The following is a 23953-nucleotide window of genomic DNA, read 5'->3' as shown; positions in this document are numbered from 1 at the left end:
CTTTGGATGAAGCATGCTGATTCCCATTCACTTTTAGGTACCAGATTTGTGTTCTCTAAAGGCAGTTTTAGTAATGACACTGGCTATATCTGCGAAGCTCTATTGTCACTAGTTACCGATAATGCCATGAAATCACTTACAAAGACAAAAACTGGTATTTTCTTGGCCCTAATTTCAGCTGCAATATTTTCTCACTTATTCTGTGCTCTACTGGTCTATAGCAGTTTAATAATATATCGTGTTCTGCTCCCATCTCCCACACAGAGTGGAGACAGCTATTTTGAGAATGCAGTTCACTGTTTCTAGTGTATTTTTAAGCGACATGCACATAAACATTGGTTTACACCACAAAACAGCCACCTCAAATGTGTTTAGTCGTCAGATGCATTTTAAAGAATAACTGCACAATAACGTAAAAGGTTAGCATGGGGCAGAGTTCAGTGAGCTGCAGGAACATAGAGTAATGCAGAATAGGATTGTTGAAGATAATGGGGACGTTGGTGAATGCAGAAAATGACACGTACATGTAAATTAATCTCAATTTCTTTTTTTTTGCTCACTCTACTAAAGTCTATACTAACTTAAAGATTTCTGGTTTTAGGTTTTCTAGGGCCTGATTCATTAAGGATCTTAACTTAAGAAACTTCTTATTTCAGTCTCCTGGAGAAAACCATGTTACAATGGATGGGGTGCAAATTAGTATTCTGTTTAGCACATAAGTTAAATACTGACTGTTTTTCATGTAGCACACAAATACTTGGTAGCTTATTTGTACACTGAAATTTAAAGTTGTTATTTGTGTGCTACATGAAAAAACAGTCAGTATTTAACTTATGTGCAAAACAGAATACTAATTTGCACCCCTTGCATTGTAACATGGTTTTGTCCAGGAGACTGAAATAAGAAGTTTCTTAAGTTAAGATCCTTAATGAATCAGGCCTCTAGTTATTAATGACTTAGGTAAAACATCATTTGAAAAGCAAGAAAACCAGATGTGCACCTAATGAAAAAAGTTAAGCCAATTTGCCTTTCCAAATCAGACATTACATTATCGGTAACGCCATTAAAAATAAAAGATTTGGCACATACTGTATATTACTTTTAGTCCGTTTGTTATACAAGTATTAACATAACAAAAGAGTGTAAGCCTTTGTGGTTTCTTAACATTGAGTTTGGAACAGATATGAGCTCCATGTTCATTCCATACATAAAGACAAGTGATTGTTATTGGACATAAGAATTTAAGGGTAAATAAATTTGATCTAGAGTTCCAATGATAAGAAAACCAATCGGGCAGCATAGATTTTTCATTCCTTATAACATAATCACATTCAAGTTTCTACACATGCATTAAAATGCTTGTTCATATCTTACCCTCATCCCTTCAAACCGTGAGAGGGCTCTTAGTGGTCTCAATGCCCTTAACGTTCTTAGGGACTTAATAGCCCCTAGTTCTGAATATCCCAAGGCATTAGCTATTAAGCTAATAAGAGAGACCTATACAAAAACAAAAGCAACAGTTCTAATTTCTCTGCCACATTCCGTAATATAAACATGAGATCCTTTGGCTGTTGAGTATCAGTGATGTATCCTGGATCTTCCACCGTCAGAAGGTCAACTGCAAAATTAAATCTGGTTACAAAAAAGAATGAGAGCTTTTATCAGATGTTAGAGACCTGTTGACGCAGTAGAGCACACACTCTCATGGTCTTACCCTTATTCACAATTTGCCAAATCTCCATTTGGCCTAGAAGAGCAAAATTAAGCCGGACAATAAACCTGCAACCAAGAAAACAAGCGACTCTGGGCTGTGTGACATCCTGCAAGAGAGCCTTACCCTGATGCCTTCAAATCTTGATAATGCACATAGAGGTCTTAGTGCCCTCAAGGTCCTTAGAGATTTAATAGCGGCTAGTTGATCATACCCGAGGGCCACGGCCAAAAGAGATATGATTGAAATCTGTTCAGAACCAACAGCATGTTTAATTAATATATGGTTAATATATATGGTGCTTTTCTATTACTTTCTAGGGGTAGTGAGTTATTCTATCCTTGTTTAAAGGGCAATATGTACAAGCTGTGATAATTGAATTTTTTTTAAAAAAAATTGAAACTTTGTACGTTAATTAAAATTCTACATACACTTTTATATCATCCTATCGGCACTTCTTCTTGGTCAGTAGTTACTAGCAGTGGTCGCAGTGGGCTGGTAGATAGTGGTATGCCATACTGCCACTTCTCCTTCCTTCCTTCACTGTAAAACTATTAAATTCCATTCACTTACATTTTCCACACAGCCACTTCTAAATTTCCACTTCAACCACTGAATAGGAGTAAATCTGGACAAATAGACGTACATGTTTGTTTGCTACAAATGCCAAATAATCTAATTTGTGCCAAATTTAGCCAGATATGTAAATGACCAAATTATTATTGACAGACATTTGGATGGATGGATGAACCGATTACTGTGATACATTTCTTGTTACCCGACGACGGCACACACAGTTAAATGCGGTCATCAGGAGACAAGAATTCCCATCTGGTCTGACTGCTATCACACTCTGATCACACTTGGTCATCCAGCTGGACTTCCATGCACAGAGATGTTGGCCAAATCTACTCTCAAATGGTCAAATTAGATGCCAACATCAGCATGTGTCCAGCGGTGAGATGTGTTCGCCAATATAATGAATAATATTATGTTAGAACAGAAGGGCATATAAATGTATAATTCCTTATATCAGCCTTGGCTAACCTCTGGCAATCCAGGTGTTGTGAAACTACAAACCCCAGCATGGTTTGCCAATATACAGCAGCTTATTGCTGGAAGGGTATGCTGGGACTTGTAGTTACACAACACCTGGAGTGCCACAGGTTAGTCAAGCCTGCCCTATGTAAATGGTTGACCCAAAGAGTCAGGAATTACTTTATTTCACACTGTATCGATATTCCAATTTTTTTTTATACCTACCCTAAATCCATTACATGTTGAAACCAGAGAAGTGTCTCTTTTTTCCCCATAATAACTATGTTACTACTTCATGATTCATGGTCATGTATGCTGAATCATCAAACTGTGACCACCCGAATACAATGGAATGTATTTACCACTATAGTGAGTAGGAGGATCATAATGACACACTTTGGATAATACGTGTAGCATGTAAGTGAAGGTATTCACAAGGTCTTAGTAGTTAGCATTGACACATTGACTTATTTGACTATTATATAGGGATTGTTCACTGTAATTTTCTGTTTTAATTCAATGAGTCACATGTTCTATATAAATCTGACAAAGAACCCACAAAATACAATGTGAGCTGTTTGGGGAATGTATTACCTGTCTAAAAGCATTTATTAGACAGGTTTAACCCTGACACTTTGGTCATGGCATGTGATGGGCATTTTATGAGTCATGATATATTGTGGTCAAGGACATACATGCTATGCATGGACACATTCTCAAAACACTGGTGCCCACGGCGCACAAGGTTTTTTTTAGATAAAAGTTTGTATGAAAGGGTCAGTTTTTACTGCCTTATTTTTTGAATAGATGTCCTTATATGGAGCAGAAGCTATTATCAGACATTCTTTTCTCTCCTAGTTTCAAAGGCTTCACTTTTCACTGGGCATTATCCGCAATCCTGGTTGTGCTGTTTACAGCCTAAATAGCCTGAGTTAGGCTATGTGAGTAAATACAGCAAGATACAGTATATTACTACTATTCAATGCTCTTATAAAGACACAGTGAATGTGCACTCAGATCAGGTCATTTACGGAGGGCAAAATATCCACCGTGTAGTGCAAAATCAGCTTTGGAAACACAGTGCGAGTCAATTTTCCCAACAGTGCCTAGATGTCCGCTGTGCATTTGGTTTTGTGGACTGGTACAGAAAATAAGATTTAGTTTTGCTGAGCGAGAATATTGAAATGAGATGGAGGGGTGGTGAGGACACATTTGTAGAGGAGTTACTTGCTGTGCAAAGGTGCACAAGGGCAATTTCACTCTAGAAAAGAGCTTGAATTTTGCACCAGCTCAGAAATCTTTGAGTCTTATCCTATGCTGTAACGGAACTGATGCATTTGGCAGCTGCAAAACTCGATGGAGAAGCGCATTTCTAGGTGCAATCCACGCAATGTGATTAATGTACACTCACTCTCATACTTAATTTAATTAGACTAAACCTAGCAGTATTTTAGGAGAAAAACTAAACAATATTATTAAATGAAAAGGATGGTGCTAGATTAGTACTTTGATTTCTCTGCACTTCTAGTTTGTGAAGACATCTCCTGAGAGCAGGGAAAAGGTGTGCACCTTGTAGACCACCTAGACGCAGCGACGGAAATCTAAAGTATTTTGCTGTGCGCATCGGGTACTTCGTAAATGATTTCAATAGTGACTACATATCAACTAAACTCTAAGTTGACATTTCATTTCTTTTACAGGAAACTAACACTCTATTCTTACAGATAAGTGATATATTTATTAAGGGAGACACTGCTCACTGCATAGTTCCACATATGTTTTCAGTGATCAAAGTTGAAATTTAGAAGTAACATGAGGTTGAAAAAAGACACCAGTCCATGAAGTTCAACCTATTTTGGATCTCCTGCGATCCTGTACTTATATTTGAAATTTGAAATTGACCCAGAGTAAGCAACCGCCAATCTGTTTCAATTGTGAAAATCCCCCCAGACCCAATATTGCAGCCCTATGTTTACTCTATATCCAGTACTATCCTTCATTTTAATTAACGGTCGTATCCCTGGATACACTTCTCCGCTAACAATTTGTATAACCCTTTCTTAAACATAGCTATTGTCAGAATGAAAAATGTAAGTGAATGGAATGTGATAGTTTTACAATTAAAGCAGTAGGAGAAGTGTCAGTATGGCCTACCACTGTATACCAGCCCACTTCGACCACTGTGTCTTAATAAAGATCATTTGTACAGATCATAGCTGTAAATACACCATTATATTTGAAAAGTTATATATATACACCTCAAAAAGTAGCAAGAGAAGACTATATTTGTTCAATATTACAATTACAGATGAGATACTTATGTCATCCAACGCTAAGAATATAAAATACTCACCTTGCACTGTACCTGATAAATAATTCTACCACTTCCTGAAAATAGCTATTACATATTAATTGCCTCTTAACTGCTGTTGCTTTCAATAAGAAGATTTGGCGATTTAAAATCCTACATGAGAAGAAAACCAACATCAAAGGAATCTCTAAGAAGACTCAGGAGACTTTAGAGTAGTAATCTGTAGTGAAAACTCTGAAATTCATAACATGGAACAAACCTGCACAGGTCTTTTGGATAAATTGTCCATGACACATGTCCCATACCTGCCACCTGTTCTGATCTTTATGGGAAGTTTTGGCATCAATAAGCCCCCCCTCCCCAGGAAAAAGGTGTAGTTTGTGGAAATTGGGGGCCTGCCCTAATTTGAAAGGAGAGATATTTCGGAATTAGGAATTCCTAAACAAGATGTGAAGGGTAAGTTAGAAGATAGTTGGTCAGAGAGGGAATAAAGGTTAGCAGTGTGGTGTAAGGAGAAGACTATGGTGGACAACAGGGAATTTAATTTCAGTTAAATACTGAAAACAGTGACTTTAATACAAAATACAGAAAGAAAACAAAAACGTAAACAAACAGACTAAGAGCTGGAGTGCAGCTTCTCAAATGCTAGAAGTTTGACTAACAAATTTATAGAGCTTGAGCTGTAGACTGAACCTTGTTTGAACTATTCACATGACTGTGCTGTTAATATTAATGGTTATACTCTCTTTAGGAAGGACAGAGGGAATATAAAAGATGACTCTAGTCTATACTACAAGAGAATATTGGTAAAAACAATGATTCTGATAGAACCTTTGAGGGTGCTGTAGGCATTATGGGTGGAGCTGTTATAAGCCCCCTGTGTATAAATTATGATGATGAGACTTGGCTGCACAACTGGGCGATGTTGCAATTGTAGGGTATGTAATTAACCTAATTTTTTTTAGTGTAATGGTGCTTCTAGCAACTCAAAGGGAAGAACTGTTTTAGAATTAGTGCAGGAAAATTTCAGGGGGCAGTGAGTAGAATCCCCAACGAGAAAAGGTGCTCTGTTATAATCGTATAAATACAGATTCAGAGATTATTACTTATGTTAAAATTAAGGAGAACCTGGGATATTGGATCATGGTATAGTCTTCTTATATTAAATCTATAAGAAAGAAGTGCATGTTGATTGACAAAAATACTTAACTTTCATAAAACTAATTCCCCCACTGAGATATCATCAATACAACTTACAGACCGAGACAGAGTTATCTTAAATGACACAGGACGTTAATGGAATGATTTAAAGTATTTAAAATAGTAATTTATCTTTGTACAAAAGAATAAAATACAAACCAAGGTGGCTTACATCAAAGGTATAAAAAAGCTCAGGATGTTGCCTATAGCAACCCATCAGATTCTAGCTGTCATTTTGTAGAATGTACTGAATAAATGAAAGCTAGAATCTGATTGGTTGCTATAGGCAACATCCCCACTTTTTCCAAACCCACAGCTTAGTAAATCTAGCCCTTAATTTGTGAGATAACGTAAGAGTTGCAAAATGGCAAGCAGGTTCGCCAATACAAGAAAATACACGTAGCTAGAAAGAGAAAGACCAATTTCAAAAATTATTTAAGAGTATCAATAGTAGACAAGGACATGTTGGTCCTCTAAAAAGCTGAAAATGGCAATTTGCTCATGTGACAATGGAAAGCAAAAAGTTATTACATAATTTTTAACCTCTCTTTATATAAAGGATCAAGCTGGCATTGTATACTGCCGATGAGACCATGCCAAATGTACCATTGCAGCTGACAGATGTCTTGGTCAAAAAAGATTAATCATGCATTATTCATCACTCAATTTAGCTTGGTTATTGTCAAACTATTATTTATATTTTTTTAAAGACAATCTACAAACTGATACAATACAAATGGACTGATAAAAAAACTAAAGTGGTATCTATATTCATAAAGGAATTGAGGTCTCCGCCCGGTAACTAAAGACCAGTAAGTTTAGCATCTATCGGAAAGATATTTGAGAAGTTCTAAGTACCACATTCAAAACAACAAAATAAATCGTCAGCAACAGTCTCCATGGACTTATGAAGGAAGGATCGTGCCAAACAAATCTACTTGCATTTTACGAAGCATTTTGAGACTGTGCCTCAAAGGTGTATTAAGAATGGAGGATGTTTAACTAGACAGAAAACTTTCTAAAAGATTGTGTCCAGAGAGTAGTGAATGTTTCATACTGTAACTGGAATAAAGTTATAGGTTGGTCCCCCCGGAGTCTAACATGGTGTCAATGTTATATAATTTGTTTATATAGAAGTTGGAATTAATAGAACTTTCTCTGTGTTTGCAGATAATGCAATATTCTGTAGTATAATAGAGTCCATACAAAATAGCTTAACTTTACATAGGAACCTTGGGAAATTGAGCAGCAATATAGCAGATGAAGTTCAATGTGGATAAAATGTACACCTTGGGTGGCACACTATTGGGTGTACCTATGATGGACAGGGATCTAGGTATAATTGTAGATCACAGATTTAACAATACCATACAATGCCCATTTGTTCCACCCAGAACCACCAGGATATTATGTGTTAAAAAGGGTATAGACTCAAGGGAGAAAAGTATAATGTTGTCCCTTTATAGGGCACTGATAAGGCCTCACTTTGAAAATGCACTTCAATTTTTGGCACTTTTTTCACAAAAAGGATTTCCTGAAACTGTAGAGGGTGCAGAGAAGGGGAACTAAATTAATAAGGAATATGGAGGATCTCACTTATTAGCAAAGCCTGTCTAAGTTACATTTATTTACACTAGAGAAGATTAAAGGGGGATATGATCACAGTGTATAAAAATGCAGCTTACATTTACCCCTTAGACTCTAATCCACTATGTCAACCTTTCAGCAGTCACTGAAAACTTATCTTTCAGAGATGCTTGCGCTAATGCATCTTAGTTTCCTCTCCTTAATGTAACTAACCCTTTTTTTCATCCAACAAAAATTCAATCAGACTGCTTGCTGCTCATACAGAACTCTTATTCCTTTCTCTCGTTAGACTGTAAACTCTCATTTATGCACTATAATGTATATGAATTTTTTGGTAACTATATATCACTCGGTAAAATATTATCACATTATAAATACTGGATATTAATAGTAATATATATTTGCAATGATTTACATTGTATCAATGACTTATACTATAGTTTGAGGTTATTCCCCCCATGGGGGTTTAATCACTACTAGCTAATACAGAGTGGCTCTCCCACACCCTCACCAATCAGAGTGTAGCTGCCCTGTATTGATTAGTAGCCCGACCTGTCATTCACGTGGGGACTCCTCAAATCTTCTATAGGGTATTTATTTATAGGGTATTTATTTTCCAAAAGCATAACAAGTGGGAAGAAAGAAAGGGACCCCTTCCTGAATTTAGGTGAGAAATAAATTAGTAAATAGGGTGGGTGGTGGAAGTATTTTCTTGTAATAAAATATTTTTTTAACGTGTCAGTGTTTTAATATCACAGTTTATTTTTTAAATTTTATCTACAAGTTCCTGCGGGCATGCTGGTGCTTGTAGTTCTACTAGTGACAGCATGCTCTGACAGCCATGGGCATTTACAGTTCTATGCTCCAGCAAAAAATGCTAATATCTAACATTTAACAATGTGTTACCCCTACACTTATTGGGCACAGGCTTTGGGAAACGGGCTTTGTTTTTTTAGTGGGGGCCCCCTAATTTTTTTGTGGGACCAATTCATCCAGGGCTGTCTATATCTATAAGTAGAGCGTGAGTATGTAAGTACGACTCTACTGTACTTGGTCTACATTAAAACGCACATGCGATGTAGAGGCACAACTGAGGGATCTGCACATGTAATATAGACGTAAGAATATGTAGGGATTGTTTGTGAGCATGTGCAGTCTAAAAAAAATTGGTATTTTTATGTCTAAAAATGGGCCTTTCATTCTACTCAAAAGGAGACTCTATGTAACTATATATGATTAAACACATAAACGTTTTAATGGAAACACAGTTTTAACTATTGAATTAAACAGCTAAATTCTGCTCTTTACAATTTCAAGTGCAAGTAAAAGAATGGTACACAATATGTTAAATAAGAAATACATTTAACCAGTAACTGAACTAGCAGAACTGCAGTGGTGTAAGGAACCCTCACTACTTAAGAGATTACCTCCACTCCTTAACACCTAGGTAACCGTCCATTCTCATGAACTTTGAAGTTAAGATATAGGGTCTATTCAGCACTCCTAGATGCGGTCTTGTTAAATGTGTAAGTAATTACAGGAACCCTAATATTTTAAACTGTGCAGAGGAAAAAGTGTTGTATTGTTTGACGTTTATTGTATTACAGGATAGTTCTGTATTTATCTACTTCATGTGTGTGTGTGTGTAGATGCCCTAATAGCAGTGGGAATGTTGTGGACTAGGTGTAAAGCAGCAGTCCAGACTAACTTTCTAACTGGAAATAGTGTATAAATGATGAAATATGAACAAACAGGGTCTGAGTCATTAAGGAAAGTAAGACAAAAAAAAAAAAAGAGTAAATCTTCTCCGGGACAAACCATGTTACAATGCAAGGGGTGCAAATTAGTTTATTATTTTGCACACAAGTTAAATACTGACTGTTTTTTCATCTAGCACACGAATACTTGATAGCTTTATTTTTACACTGAAATTTAAAGTTGATCGAGGACATGCTATAAATCTAACCCCATATTTTAAATTTACCTCCCCTCCAATGCACCATGGTTTTGTCCAGGTGTAAAGTTACTCCTTCTTTATGCTTTGCTCTCCTTAAAGACTCGGGCCCAAAGTGCTCAATTTCAATTTAGGAGCATGTTTTAGCAGATGACCAATACACGTATCTCATAAATGACTCTGGGGTCTTACCCACTGGACCCCCAACATTCTGCTATTTGTGGGGAAGGTGGCGATAATGCTATACTGATTCATGACAGGTGTTCTAAGCAAAATCTGTGTCATTAACTGGTCAAGATTATTGGTTCTTGTGACAAGCGTTTCTCCTTTTAACATGTTTGTGTGTTGAAACCCAGTAGCCTGAGGATGCAGCTTGTGGGTTTTAGCATAAACTCATGCTGGCTGCATTCAGTATTGACACACAATCAACTGTGAATGAGGATGAGAGACTGCCACAGAGATCAATGATCTCTATGACTGCCCTATTTCCTTCAGTATAATTGTGGTTTCCCTGTCCTTCTTTAACCATTGGCACATGCACAGATTTGAGCCCTTAATATTACGTAACTACCCTTTCTAGAAATTGTTATCAAAAGTACTAAAATCAAATATAAGTAGACTTTTCTACTGACACATTTTATGGTGGAGCTATAGTGCAAAATAATAAATTTGAAGGTGCAAAACCATCTATAAATGTGGAGAGTGAAAATAAAAATGTGGGTAGAAGTATCTAATATCTATAACCGCACCATTGCATATAAAACGATTATCTAATAAATGTAACAAGAGGGAAAAGATAATCACAATTGTATTTGAACAGTCATTATTGATCCAGAGTCATCAGCTTCCTGTTGGAAAATTGATGTGTGTCATTAGAGAAAGTATTTGCAAGGAATAAGAGAAAATGAGGTTAAAATGGAATCACATAGCTCTACGGTAATTCATTAAATTATTTAAATATCCTATTACAAGGCATTTTTGAACAATAACACTTCAGAGGACAATTCTGGTCTGGACAAAGGGCTAGATTTACTAAGCTGCGGGTTTGAAAAAGTGGGGATGTTGCCTACAGCAACCAATCAGATTCTAGCTTTCATTTATTTAGTACCTTCTACAAAATGACAGCCAGAATCGGATTGGTTGCCATAGGCAACATCCCCACTTTTTCAAACCCGCAGCTTAGTAAATGTAGCCCAAAGTGTCAACAGTCTACCTTTCCCGTGATGCGCTATCCAATCAGTGTTTGCAAAATTAGGCAAAATATTCCTTAGTGGGACACCTTTGTGTTGACCTCATTTAAGTTAGGGCTGTGTAAGTAACACTGTACAACCAGCTATTTTGTGTGATGAAATAATATTCATGATAGCACTAAGTACTTTGTGATGCAGTCTTGTGAATATTGCTTTAATCTACTTAAACCCTAGATCAGCAGTGTGTATAGAATGTCAAGGATTCACTTTAAACAGTAAAACAGGATCTAGAACACATTCTTACTATGATCAGTTGATGGAGACAGAGAAACTGCAAAAGGTAGGCCTTTGAACTATAGTTAAATGGAACTATGGTTAGCTTCCCAAGTCATGACAGTTTTAGTTTATAACAGTAACAAAACGTAATATTCATCACATTTGAAATTTTGAACCTTACTTTGAAAAATACATGCATTTACTTCACTATAGATCTATTCATGGACAATTCTGTTGAATTAGTTTACTATATCAGTGCAGGAAATCTTAACAAATACAGATAAGATAGGGAAATGTGCTATATTTTTGAAGAATTAGCCAAGTAGACTAAAGAACAACTTTTGTTCATGTGAACTAACCAGCAAATGCACATTAAGATAGCCGCACTAAGTTCAAGCCCCAATAACAATGTGACAAGTGTAAATTATTTCATTCCTATTGGCCACCCACCCAGAAAATAAAACATTAAAAAAAGGTAAAAAAATAATGCATATTGTCTCAAAATTTTATGGGTTCCTGTAGCCTTTACAATTAACACTTTTATTTTGAGTAGTGTCCTTGAATTTACTTTTTAGTAAATTGGCATATCCATTTTTGTTCACATTAAGTTTCCAAATAAAACAAAGCCCCTTTTCATATATGCTTAATAAATTTGCACCAAAATAGTTTCAATATTGACCAAACAGTGTACAGTAAATATTACAGACTATTTGCAACAAAGTTGCCCATGTAAATGAGCCCTGTATATTCAGAAAACAAAATACAGACGATTGTATAGCCAAGACTGGTATACTACTACTGTAAAATATTAGCAAAAAGTAACATGCTCCCTGTTTGTCAATCTAATCTTAGTTCCACATCTTGGGCCTCATTCATTAGTGATCTTATCTGCCATTTTTTGCTTATCTTAAGCAAATCCACTCTGTGCATGCTCAGGAAAGGGAGATAAGAAGCAAAATCCACTACGTAAGTGAAGAATTTCTTAAGTTAAGATGAAAGTTAACTTCACTCTTATCTCCCCGTTTCTTTTTAAAAATAAGCATCTTAACTTTTGCACAAGATAAGATCACTAATGAATCAGGCCCCTTACAGCTAACTTATGTGCTTTATTTTACATAACATATATTACTGATTAACCAGCATGGCTATACTAGTACGATATATAAAAATAGTCTAAAATACCTACATCAACAATAAGGAAGTCCAGCCAGCACCAGGCATTGGTAAAGTATTTTACAAATCCGTACGCCACCCATTTCAGAAGCATTTCCAAAATAAAGATGTATGTGAAGACCTTATCGGCATATTCCAGCATGGTTTTAATTGTTTTCCGTTGCTCAATGTAGATATCCTCAAAAGCCTGTAGTGGGCAAGTAATTATGATTGAAGAGAAACTCAATTTGGTTTAACCAGGCATGTGCCAAATCTATATGGTAGGATTTAACCAAATTCTGAATATATTTTACAAAATATTCTGGCAAATACAAAACCAAATAATTTAATTGACATATTAAAATGAAACAAAATGGCCCTAAATAAGACAATTGTATCTTCAATGTTCTGTTCAATTTTAAATCTGTGTTCTATAAAGTGAAAGTTTTAGATTGGTTGTTCCAAATCTTGCAAAAACTCCAAAGGGTAAATGTATCAAGCTGAGAGTTTTCCGGCAGGTTTGAAAAGTGGAGATGTTGCCTATAGCAACCAATCAGATTGTAGCTGTCATTTTGTAGAATGTACTAAATAAATGATAGCTAGAATCTGATTGGTTTTTCAAACCTGCCGGAAAACTCTCAGCTTGATACATTTACCCCCAAATGTGTGCATGAATTTGCTTTTTGTTGAATTTTTGTTGGTAATTAAAAAGCATTGTAAAATATATCCATTTTTAGTTTGTACCTACAATTTATATGTTGACTTACCAGAGCTCCGCTGCTAAGGAGAATCATGAAGATAATAAAGGTTTCGAACCAGTTGTGTTCTACAATTGTATAACAGGTTTTCCTAAATGTCCACCATGTTTTGCCATTTTCTTCTTCAATGTTCACGTAGCAAATTGGAAATCTCTTTACACAGCCTGGAATATATGATTATGGTAAATAAAAGTAAACATTTAGCATTTTACTGGGAAAAAAAATATTTATGTGTCTTATTCTTGTCCTTTGTGCCTAAAACCACCAGTTTTAATTTTCCATTATGTTCTAAATATATGTAGCATGGAGATGTTATTTCAATATTCTTTAGTAAAAGAACACGTAACTAGTTTAAAAAGTAACTTAAAGAAATACTACTTATACAGAAAGGGTGGTAGACATATGTAATAGATTTTCAGCAGAGGTGCGGGGGGACTCATGTAAATAATAATATTAATATTAATATTATTATTATTATAAATAATAATAATAAAGAAAGGGGGCAAACATAAGGTTATTGTGGAGACCTATAACTAAATATTCCTCCCCCCCACTTGCTGAAAAACATAATGAACAAATAAAGCACTGAGACGGGAAGGTGGGACGACTACGACGATCTTTTTTGCCATTAAGTTCAGCATTTCTAAATTTCTTTTATTCTTTACTGTTTTAGCAAAGGGATTTAGCCTGGATTTTTAACATACATGAGGGGCCTGATTCATTAAGGATCTTAAATTAAGAAGTTTCTTATTTAAGTCTCCTGGACAAAACCATGTTACAATGCAAGGGGTGCAAATTAGTTTTCTGTTTTGCACACAAGTTAAATACTGACTGTTTTTTCATGTAGCACACAAATACTTGATAGCTTATTTGTAAACTGAAATTTAAAGTTGATATTTGTGTGCTACATGAAAAAACGGTCAGTATTTAACTTATGTTCAAAACAGAAAACTAATTTGCACCCCTTGCATTGTAACATGGTTTTGTCCAGGAGATTTAAATAACAAAATTCTTAATTTAAGATCCTTAATGAATCAGGCCCGGAGAAGTGTGTGGATAGCTTAGACATTGGGATACTTGTGAGGTGTTTATATTAATATACTTTGAACAGGATCTGAAAGCATGCTTAAGGCAGACAAGTCATAAATAGGGTCCCATGGTTTCGTTAAACTAAAATCCTGCACAACACTGAATCCACTGCTCAGTCCCCTTCTGTGACATGTAATATAAGGCTTGTTGCCCCCCCCCCACCACACACATAGGCCACCACTCATTATTTAATTCCAACAGTGCTGAGCTAGGCCTATACTTCCTTAGACTCATGTGAAAGATGTAGTCGTGTTCACAGATGAACTAGATATGCAGAGATCGCTGTTCCATCTAGAGAGGGGCAACGTAAAAGAGGAGGAGGAACGCATGTGCCGCACAGAGAATGGAAGGAGAGCACAGTGCATTCTCTTCTATTCTGTGTATATAGCGTGACCTCCCTATATAAGGAGATCATGTGATGTAGAAGTGGGCTGCCCTGGTCTGATAAGATCAGAAGCAGCCAGCTGGGGGGGCCGCAGGTGAAGCTTTGGGCCATCTGTTACTCAAAGCTGATCTCAGCTGAGTGATTAGCAAATGATGTTAAAACACAAAATTGTTAGGAAACATCCATTGTGTATAGTTACACTGACCAGCAGATTCTTAATGCAAGCCTACAATAGCTTTAATAACTTTTTAATTTCTAGAGTTATCAGTTTAGAGGAAACATTAGCTAAGAGATTCGGAACACTAAAACTAAGGTATTGTCCCAACATCATCTTCTCAGACTTAGGGCTAGATTTACTAAGCTGCGGGTTTGAAAAAGTGGGGATGTTGCCTATAGCAACCAATCAGATTCTAGCTTTCATTTATTTAGTACCTTCTACAAAATGACAGCTAGAATCTGATTGGTTGCTATAGGCAACATCCCCACTTTTTCAAACCCGCAGTTTAGTAAATCTAGCCCTTAGGGTTAGATTTACTGAAACACCTAAAAAGGAAAAGTGGTGTTGCCCATAGCAACCACATTCTAGCTATCACTTGTCTAGCAAATGATAGCTAGAATCTGATCAGTTGCTTTAGGCAACACCTCCACTTTTTCTTTTTAGAAGTTTTAGTAAATCTACCCCTTATTATCATCCTGAGCAGCTATAGAGAAGAAAAATCAGAGGTCCTTTCCTGTAATTCTGGAAGCCAATAAACATTTTTATTTCACACAACGTCTGCTTTTATGATTTACCAGGGGACTTTCTTTGTCTCATTACATAATCTTGCTGTGCAGGCCAACTGCCAAACAAAAAGCCATATACAGAGCCTTTAATGAGCAATGTTCTCCCACTCACCTTCTGTGAAACAGGCATCTGGCTCAAGAGCCTCCTCTGGTTCCAACTCTAGCAGCTCTCCTTCTCCTTCCACGACTGCCCCAGGGGGCCGGATATCCACTGTGCTCCCTTCGGATGAACTGGTTAAGTTTAGTTTCTGCAAACAAATCCATCCCACAAAAATAAAAATTAACTTGTTGCTCTTTGCAGTAAAACAGAATGCTGCTTAATTTATATATCCTTACTATAGTTTTATCATCATGTATGTGTGAATCATATATTAAACAATATATAATTAAACTGTGCAAGAGCACAAAATTCATTGCTCGATTATACTTTGTATAAGTTAAACTTATTGGTATTTTGCTTATACTTACTCTTTATACTTTGTATTGGTTATACTTATTGGTTATGCGTTGTTTTGGTTATACTTTGGTTATATTTATTGTATATTACAACTAATAGCTTTGCAATGTTTTGTTTATAAGTGGTACTTGTATAATAAACAAAATTACAGAACATTTGAATTTAATATGTTTCAACCAAAGCAATATAAACAATGATTTTTATCCTTACAGTATTAGCTACTAAAATCCATGTTACTATATTGTACATTAAACGTATTTGGGGGGAAAAAAAAGTTAACAGATTTCAATCATTAGTATCCATAAAAGAAACACATAACACTAGTCGTTCAAGCAATTGCATCCATCTTTGTCAATGCACCCATGTCCACTGTGCATTTTCAAACTACTTGTCATCTTGATATTCATACTTATTGATGCAACTGCAAGGGCAGTTTGGAATTTGAGGCACATTTAAATGCACTTTGTGCACTTCAGGTTCAAGAAACATCATGTAAATCTTTTTTCATCGTCAATTTGCCGGTGGGGTTGGTTAAGCCAAACAAGTATGAATACCGTTCCATAGTACAGTAGTTTATCTGGTAGCATACACAGTCCGCATTCTCTGACCAGGTTTAATGTCATTATATAACATCATCTATGGCAGCACTGCTAGGTTGCAAATGTACATAGGGAATGATGGAAGCATATGTATGTTTGGAATTTATACAGCCAAAATGAGCAATGCAATAAGTGGCATAGCTGTAATCATCTGACAGCTGTTATCCGCTGATAGTCATTAATCACAAGGAGAAAGTCATAAATCAATCAAGAGCTTTAAGACACAATAAAGGAGAAATTTAGTAAGAAAATACAAAAGCGCAAATATGCAGCACCCCTCAGAAGCCGATCAGACATTTGCTTTCATTTGGTCTCATTTATTAAGATTGCCGCTGTCTGCCTTATATTTCTCTCACGCCGCTCTATTTTTGCAGTCCCCTTTTACCAGTTGCTACACTGGCTCCCTGCGGCCTACAGAAATACATTTAAACTTCACACCCTCAACTACAAAGCCCCCAGCCAATCCCCCCCTCTTATATCTCCAACCTCATCTTTATCCACAATCCTTCCCGTCTCCACCTCAATAGCATACGGATTACCTCTTCCTCCTCCAGGACTTCGCCCTGGCTGCTACTCACCTATGGAACGATCTTCCATGCCCTATCAGTGTACCCTCTATTCTCCAAGTTCAAAACTAATTTGTTTTTTCAAGCCTTACTCCTTTGTCTTGGCTATCACCTCCTCTCCCTTACTCGGTGCCACCCTATTTGTGTCTTTCCCTTCCATTTATGATGTAAGCTCTCAGGAGCAGGGCCCTTTTTCCTCGTGTTCTACTTCTACTATCTCATCATGCTATATATTTTAGGCCTGCTCCCTGGCCCTGTTTCTTGAGCTCAGGCCTACATCTTGCTGGACATCACTCACTGTCCTGCGAATAACTTGATCTGCATTACCTAGTTATCTGTGAGTGTAGTCTGTTAATTAGTAGATGTCTGGTCTTTGTATAATTGTGTTTAGTTTAATAATGTACTATGCATTGTGTTATGTATTGTTGCTGTCTGTGTTTTATGAAATCTTACCCTCCATATAAAACTCATTACAGCACAATGGCTGAACTTTGGGGGATTGCACAGATGCCATTCTTTTAATACAATTACATCTGGTCCATTACACTTATAAAAAAAAGCCTTGGTCTTAATATTTATGCATTTTTACGTTTATTATTATAATGTTGTTTTTAGAAATTTGAACTGTTTTTAAAAGTTTTAAATATTTGTGTATGTTAAATAAATATAGATTTTGGAATTCCACATGGCAATTGAAACAGCTTTCTAATTTGGTTTTCGATATAAATAGGTGTGCGCTTAGGAGTTTTTTTGTCATCTATAATAATGATAATAGTGATAGCACTTAGGTGCAACATTTGCTCTAAACCATAGAAACTAATTAGACACTTGCTTTTATTGTCTAACTTACAAGTGCAAGTGCTGATTGTTTGTTTTGGTTACTTCACATTTGTAGCTTGAAGACTGTTAGTAAATAACCCAGACTGTGGAGGTAATTTAGGAAAGTACAAGATTGTTAAGGTACAGCGCAGGCAATGCAAGAAATCTCCACCAAAACTTATAATTTTTTACCCCATTCATACTGCACCAAAATCCCGGGTTTTTCCCGGGGCGAGCTCAAACGACCCGGGTCTTGGTGCAGTATGAATGGTACAAGTGAAAAATCCCGGGTCTAAAAACCCGGGTCTTCAACCCGGGATTTATCGAGGGGTAATTCCCGGGTCGCCTGCACTATGAATGGTGCAACCCGGGTTTTTGCATAGTTGCATAGGAGGAGGGGGGGGGGAGGAGAGAGAGAGAGAGAGAGTCCGAGGTGCAGTATGAATGGTGTTTCTGAGCTGGGACACTCCGAGCCCCTGCAAAAACCCGGCTTCAAAAACCCGGGATATTGCCGGGGCGGCAGTATGAAGGTGGTATTACAGACAAAGGTGGCAGAGTTTGTGCTGCAGAGGCAGTTTGCACTGGCCAATAGAAAGAGTTTGCAGAGTGATGGTGTTTCCTGCGGAGGAGGGCAAAACTAAGATAGCAAATTACAGAGCAAGACTTTTGAAATTACATACACAGGTGGAGTTTTGGGGGTGTGTACGCACAGCCATTTCCACTTTACAAAAGCATACCTCTCAACAGTCCTAATTTATGCGGGACAGTCCAGATTTTGAGTAATCTGCATGCATCCCGATTGAGGATTTGTTCCACAGGTGGAAAAGTTTTTAATTTGAATAATAGTAACATTGATGTGACAAAGGATTATAGTACACAACAGAAAGAGAAGGTGAGACAGAGGCTGGTATGAGGAAATAAAAGGAACGAGTGTATTGTTATGTTAGTTGTAAGCATAACAGGTTATAGATTTAAAAATTAAGAGTTTAGCTTCAGATTGTGCATATTCCTAAACACTTTACAGACCGTATGATTGCATTGTTAGAGTTCATATTGATTATATGAACTCCCTATATATATCCCTCGCACAATAAGACTCTCCTCTGGTCTACAAACTTTCAAGCGTTCTCTGAAAACCCACCTCTTTAGACAAGCTTATAATATTCCTTAACAACCCTCTTAACCTCACTACATTACCCTATTACCACCCGTTACACAATTTCACACAAGACAACTACCCCCTGACCTACATTGTTGTGTGACAGGATCATTTAGCTTATGAGTCACTTTTACCTTTGCAGTCTGGCTGGGCCAAAATGCAAAATGTAGACTTAACCTCATGTGTCAAACTGCCATTGTCCCATAGATTGTAAGCTTGCGAGCAGGGCCTTCTCACCTCTTTGTCTGTTTTATCCAGTTTGTTTATTAGTTTACTATGTTTGTCCCTAATTGTAAAGTGCTATGGAATATGTTGGCGCTATATAAATAAATGATGATGATTATAATGTAAATCATATACTTTTCTAGCTTTTCTTCCAAAAAACAGCTGTATATTTACTTATTTTTTTGTTTTTCTATAAGATCCACAGGAAAAAACCTCACCAGGCATTTTGTGCTTTGAGAGAGGTTTATGAGAGTTAAAAGGTAAAATTTTGTATCTAAAAACTTTATGCAGCTTTTTGACAAACAGTAACGATAATGCTTCCATCATTTCCATGAAATAACAAACTCTGCCAGGATGCTGTAGCCAAAGCAAAAAAGGTTAATAAAGAATTTAAATAATAAAAAATAAATAAATAAAAATACAAGATCATTTTTGCTTCACTGTATCCTAAAACAAGTAAAAGGAAGACAGAATGGCGCAAGTAATTACAACACTGGAATACTGCAATACCATAGTGTAGTATAATAACACAGACACTTCTTTGTTTAATTATGCATAATTAGGGAATAGATAATTTAATTAACCCCTAAGACAACCAAGCCATTTGTTTAGCAGCTTTTACCATGCTTGTGAAGGTAGAGGATATCCTAGATCAAGAGCCGATAAAAAGTAACATGAGTGCCAATTAGTTTAATTAGAGGTGTTTATTCAAGTAAAAATGAATGTCTACTTGAGAGAAAAGTTACAAAGTAGCCATGGTGTATTCCAGAAACACTGCTAAATGTACATCACAAAAGTATTTACTGTCATTTCTTAATTATATTTCCTTTTTTAGATATAATTATTTTTATTATGTACATTACGCATACTGTATAATTTTTAATGGTTACATCTCATAGGTTTAAAGTGATATACTTTAAAAATAATACAACTAATTAATAGAAAATAATTATTTTCTAGTCGAAAAATATTGTGATGTACATTTCAATCAAGCTAGTTAAAGATAAACATAGTTATACATTTCCACTCTCTAACATTTGTTTCTATTGGCTAATAACTTGCTTTCATATTACGGTGTTTGGATTAGCCACTGGAAATGTTCCGCCTGGTTCATCTTCCTAGTGTAGCAGGAACCCATTGTGATACTTAAAATGATCAGAGTAGAATGTTCATTCGAGTCTGACTTCTCACACTAGTTCAACTGTGATATATACAGGATCTCTGACATCATAACAAAGGCATATTGTATATAAAATACAGGGATCCTCATATAATGTCATTTCTGACACTATTTCAGGCTCTTGCTATAGTGCCCCCTTTTGGTTGAAAACTTATTACCTGCTAGGTAACATCAGGGTTGTGGCAATCACGTTCGTGTCCCTGCACAATGTACAATGTCTGGGGGACCCAGTATCTTAAGAAAGACAATGAAGGGGGGAATTGTCATGAGGATGCAATTCATCAATTCACTGGGGACTAGTGACATTTCTGAGGCATAAGGCACTTTGTGCCCCATGTCTCAGTGTTGTCATTACTTTCAAGTAAATTGATGGATTGCAAATACAAGCCCCTGTGTCTAGATGATGGGGGCTCTTGAAGAGTTTTTCCTGCTAGATATAAATCATTGAACTTCAATTACCTCGGAATCCATTGTAACATCATCCAACAATGACAACATTTTAATTTGGCACAAAAAGTTAGAAATGTTCCATTTTGTTAATAATAAGGAATATATCCTCATTAAATCATAATGACAAGTTGTCAACTTTTCCGCAAATTGCAACAGTATTCCATAAACTGAGACATTATCATTTTGCCTTAAGAATAAACATACATACTGCAATATTTTAGAATATATACTTTTAACATTCACAATGGTGCATGCTCCTTTCTTACGTTATACTTGTGATTTTATAAGCAGTATTGATTTAGATCATGCATTAAATGCTAAGAAGGAAATAAAATAACAATAATAATAATAATAATAATAATAATAATAAAGTTAGACTCTTAGTACACCTTAATCGGCCAGTCTCGCCAGACCATGCTGTGAAGTGAGTCACATGACTCAGCCTAAGCCTAATAGCTGTGCATGTTTTTGTATTGGATTGTAATGGACAGGCAAGGGACACAGCTGAGTTGCATGCAAGCCAATCAAAATTAGTTGTAATCAGGTATTATTTCATTTAACCTTAGTAAACGTGGTGACACGTTGCTCTGCCTTGTTTAAAAGCACCAGAGTTGCATTGTCGGTAGCTTCTGCTTGATTTTACTCCTGTGAGAAGTGAACAAAAAATGCAAACAACAAAAAAAGATAAAAGTAACAATACCCCTAGTTGTCATAAAACATGTAAAGTTGCTGTTGTGATGGATCTGGATTCACAAGAAGTTGTGTGACTGCTATCTTCATGATCGGCTAGCAATGCCGATTCTAAAAGTACCCAACAGTTATAATGCAAAAATAACGGTTATCAGATGCGTTCTCTTGCAGTCCTATTTCTAATCTATCAAATATTGACCACATAATCTCAATAATATATCCAAACTACTAATTAAATGTCATAAAAGCTTGCTTATTAACTCAAAATGCAAGGCCTGATAGTTTTCTGAACACTCCGATCATTTACTAAAAACAGTTCAAGTTGTCTGAGGATCTTCCTATGTTCGGTAAGGGATATTAACTCTCTACTTCAATTAGAAAAATAATTTGGTGCATGATTAAAGGAATCCTCAATATATGGCTTGGTGAGAATAGGTTTTATAATCTCTTCTAGTGATATATGATATTGTAATAACTTTGTCTACATTGTTTTATTCATTAAAAATATGAAGATTAATTTAATTTATTAAATACACATTAAGCTTACAAAATAGCAAATAAATTGTTTTTTTTATTTTTAAGTAAAGACAATTCAGAAAAATATAAATAATAATTATTTTCATTAAACTTTGTTTATGTGTCATGTGCTTAATATGTGAACACAACACTGCTTTGTCTAAAAGTTAATTATTTAGAATTAAAGGTGTTTCAATATTAGACACTATGGTCCTGTAGCTCAGTAGGATGCATGTTGGGTGTAATTTACTCTCAAAATAATCTGTCCGTAAAAATAGCAGATTTACATCCGTATGCGTAATACGCCCACAGTTGCACAGATCGCAAGATGCATCCAGGTCTACACCTATAGCATATGCGGTAGGTGTATGTCAGGCTTACCTACACCGACATACGCATACACACAACCGGGTCATAAGCAGAAGACAAGTTTGTTAACATTTGTTTTGCTAGCGACGTACACATTTATGTGTCACGTATGAATGAAAGAAAAATAAATGTTTTAAATCCACCCACAAAATCCTACAATATATGCACGATCGATGAAGAAAGCGCCCATCAGTTTCGGAGGTGAATTCGCAATCAGCCAATCAGAAGCGGCTAGCTGGTGACCGTTATCAGCATCTAATTATACAAAAGATATGTCTACTCGCTGGTCTGCTCTCTTTTTCCCAAGCTATGGTACATTTTTATTGCAAATAAATGCATAAATAATTATGTCAACAAGTTGGAATCTTTTCTTTATAGGCGGTTTAACATGGATTTAATTTTATATTTATGATATGAATCAATTTCTCTTAATTCAAAAATGTAAACTGACTTATAATAAGCCTTAATTATAATTAATGGTGTTCATTGTCTTGGTTTTAAATGAGATGAGATGCAATTGTTTTTGTTTTTTTGCCTTAGTCAACGCTTGGTTGTATTTATTGCATTCGACATATAGTAAACAGAGCATAAAATAAGGATCACTGATCCCATCAAAGATGAACATTGTAAGCACTCAGACGGTTTCAAAATAGATGACAGACTATGGAAGAAACATGTCCGCTTTTGTACGGTCCAAGATTTAAAATGCCTTGTATGAAGGTGTGTAATGAATGCAGTACCTGATTGGGCAATAGCTGGGGATAATTCAGTCAGGTGGTGCTATCAATGCGTGACATTGTCCTAACTGCTTAATTAGCTGGGCACTATCAGATGCAGCGGGCCAGGGGTTCAGTACAGATAACAGATTTCTAGTAAGATGCACCTACTTATGTGGGCACATGCTAGCTAAAGAGGGGCAGTTGTCTAAAAGTGGAAAACCCCTATAAGGAATGATACACTTCACTTATTGCAAAATATTATTTTCTGGATTTTATACATATATTAATTTACTCACACATGTAATAAACAACCTGGTGGTCCCAGAAACAATAAACTAAATATGATAAATTCAGAAAATACTGCTGTATCCAATGTTAGCATTTATATATATATTGTGGGAAGCACGGTGGCTTAGTGGTTAGCACTATTGCTATTAAATTGACCTTAGTCTCTCAGTCTGTGTGGGTGTATGTTAGGGAAATTAGACTGTAAGCTCCAATGGGGCAGGCACTGATGTGAGTGAGTTCTCTGTACAGCGCTGCGGAATTAGTGGCGCTATATAAATTGCTCCTGATGATGATATAGCACAAGATATGTATCAGTTGAATTTACTTGGAATCAATTAATCAAAAACTGACACTTCTATCAATACTTGGTTATTCATACCAAATGAAAGGTGAGATAATGAAGTGAAATTTACTCTACTGTATTTAATAAAGGAAAAATAAAGTATTGTATTTAAGTACCTGTCACCTACAAGCCATAGAGG

The 23953-nt window shown here is 36.1% G+C and overlaps 1 protein-coding gene across 1 annotated transcript in view; it reads right to left on the bottom strand.

Moving 5' to 3' along the window:
- LOC142098165 (sodium channel protein type 2 subunit alpha-like) overlaps positions 1 to 23953 on the bottom strand; it is a 156289-nt gene that overhangs the window by 22560 nt on the left and 109776 nt on the right. Inside the window, exons 18-21 of the mRNA XM_075180724.1 lie at positions 15547 to 15682; positions 13187 to 13341; positions 12454 to 12627; positions 1375 to 1497 (exon numbers count right to left, since the gene is read on the bottom strand). Coding sequence (XP_075036825.1) covers positions 1375 to 1497; positions 12454 to 12627; positions 13187 to 13341; positions 15547 to 15682 — 588 coding nt within the window. The remainder of the gene's footprint in view (positions 1 to 1374; positions 1498 to 12453; positions 12628 to 13186; positions 13342 to 15546; positions 15683 to 23953) is intronic.

Source organism: Mixophyes fleayi, chromosome 7, assembly GCF_038048845.1.
Source record: "Mixophyes fleayi isolate aMixFle1 chromosome 7, aMixFle1.hap1, whole genome shotgun sequence".
NCBI classification, from domain to species: Eukaryota; Metazoa; Chordata; class Amphibia; order Anura; family Limnodynastidae; genus Mixophyes; species Mixophyes fleayi.
Note: the sequence above shows the minus strand (reverse complement) of the source record. Positions and strands in the feature narration are given on the sequence as shown.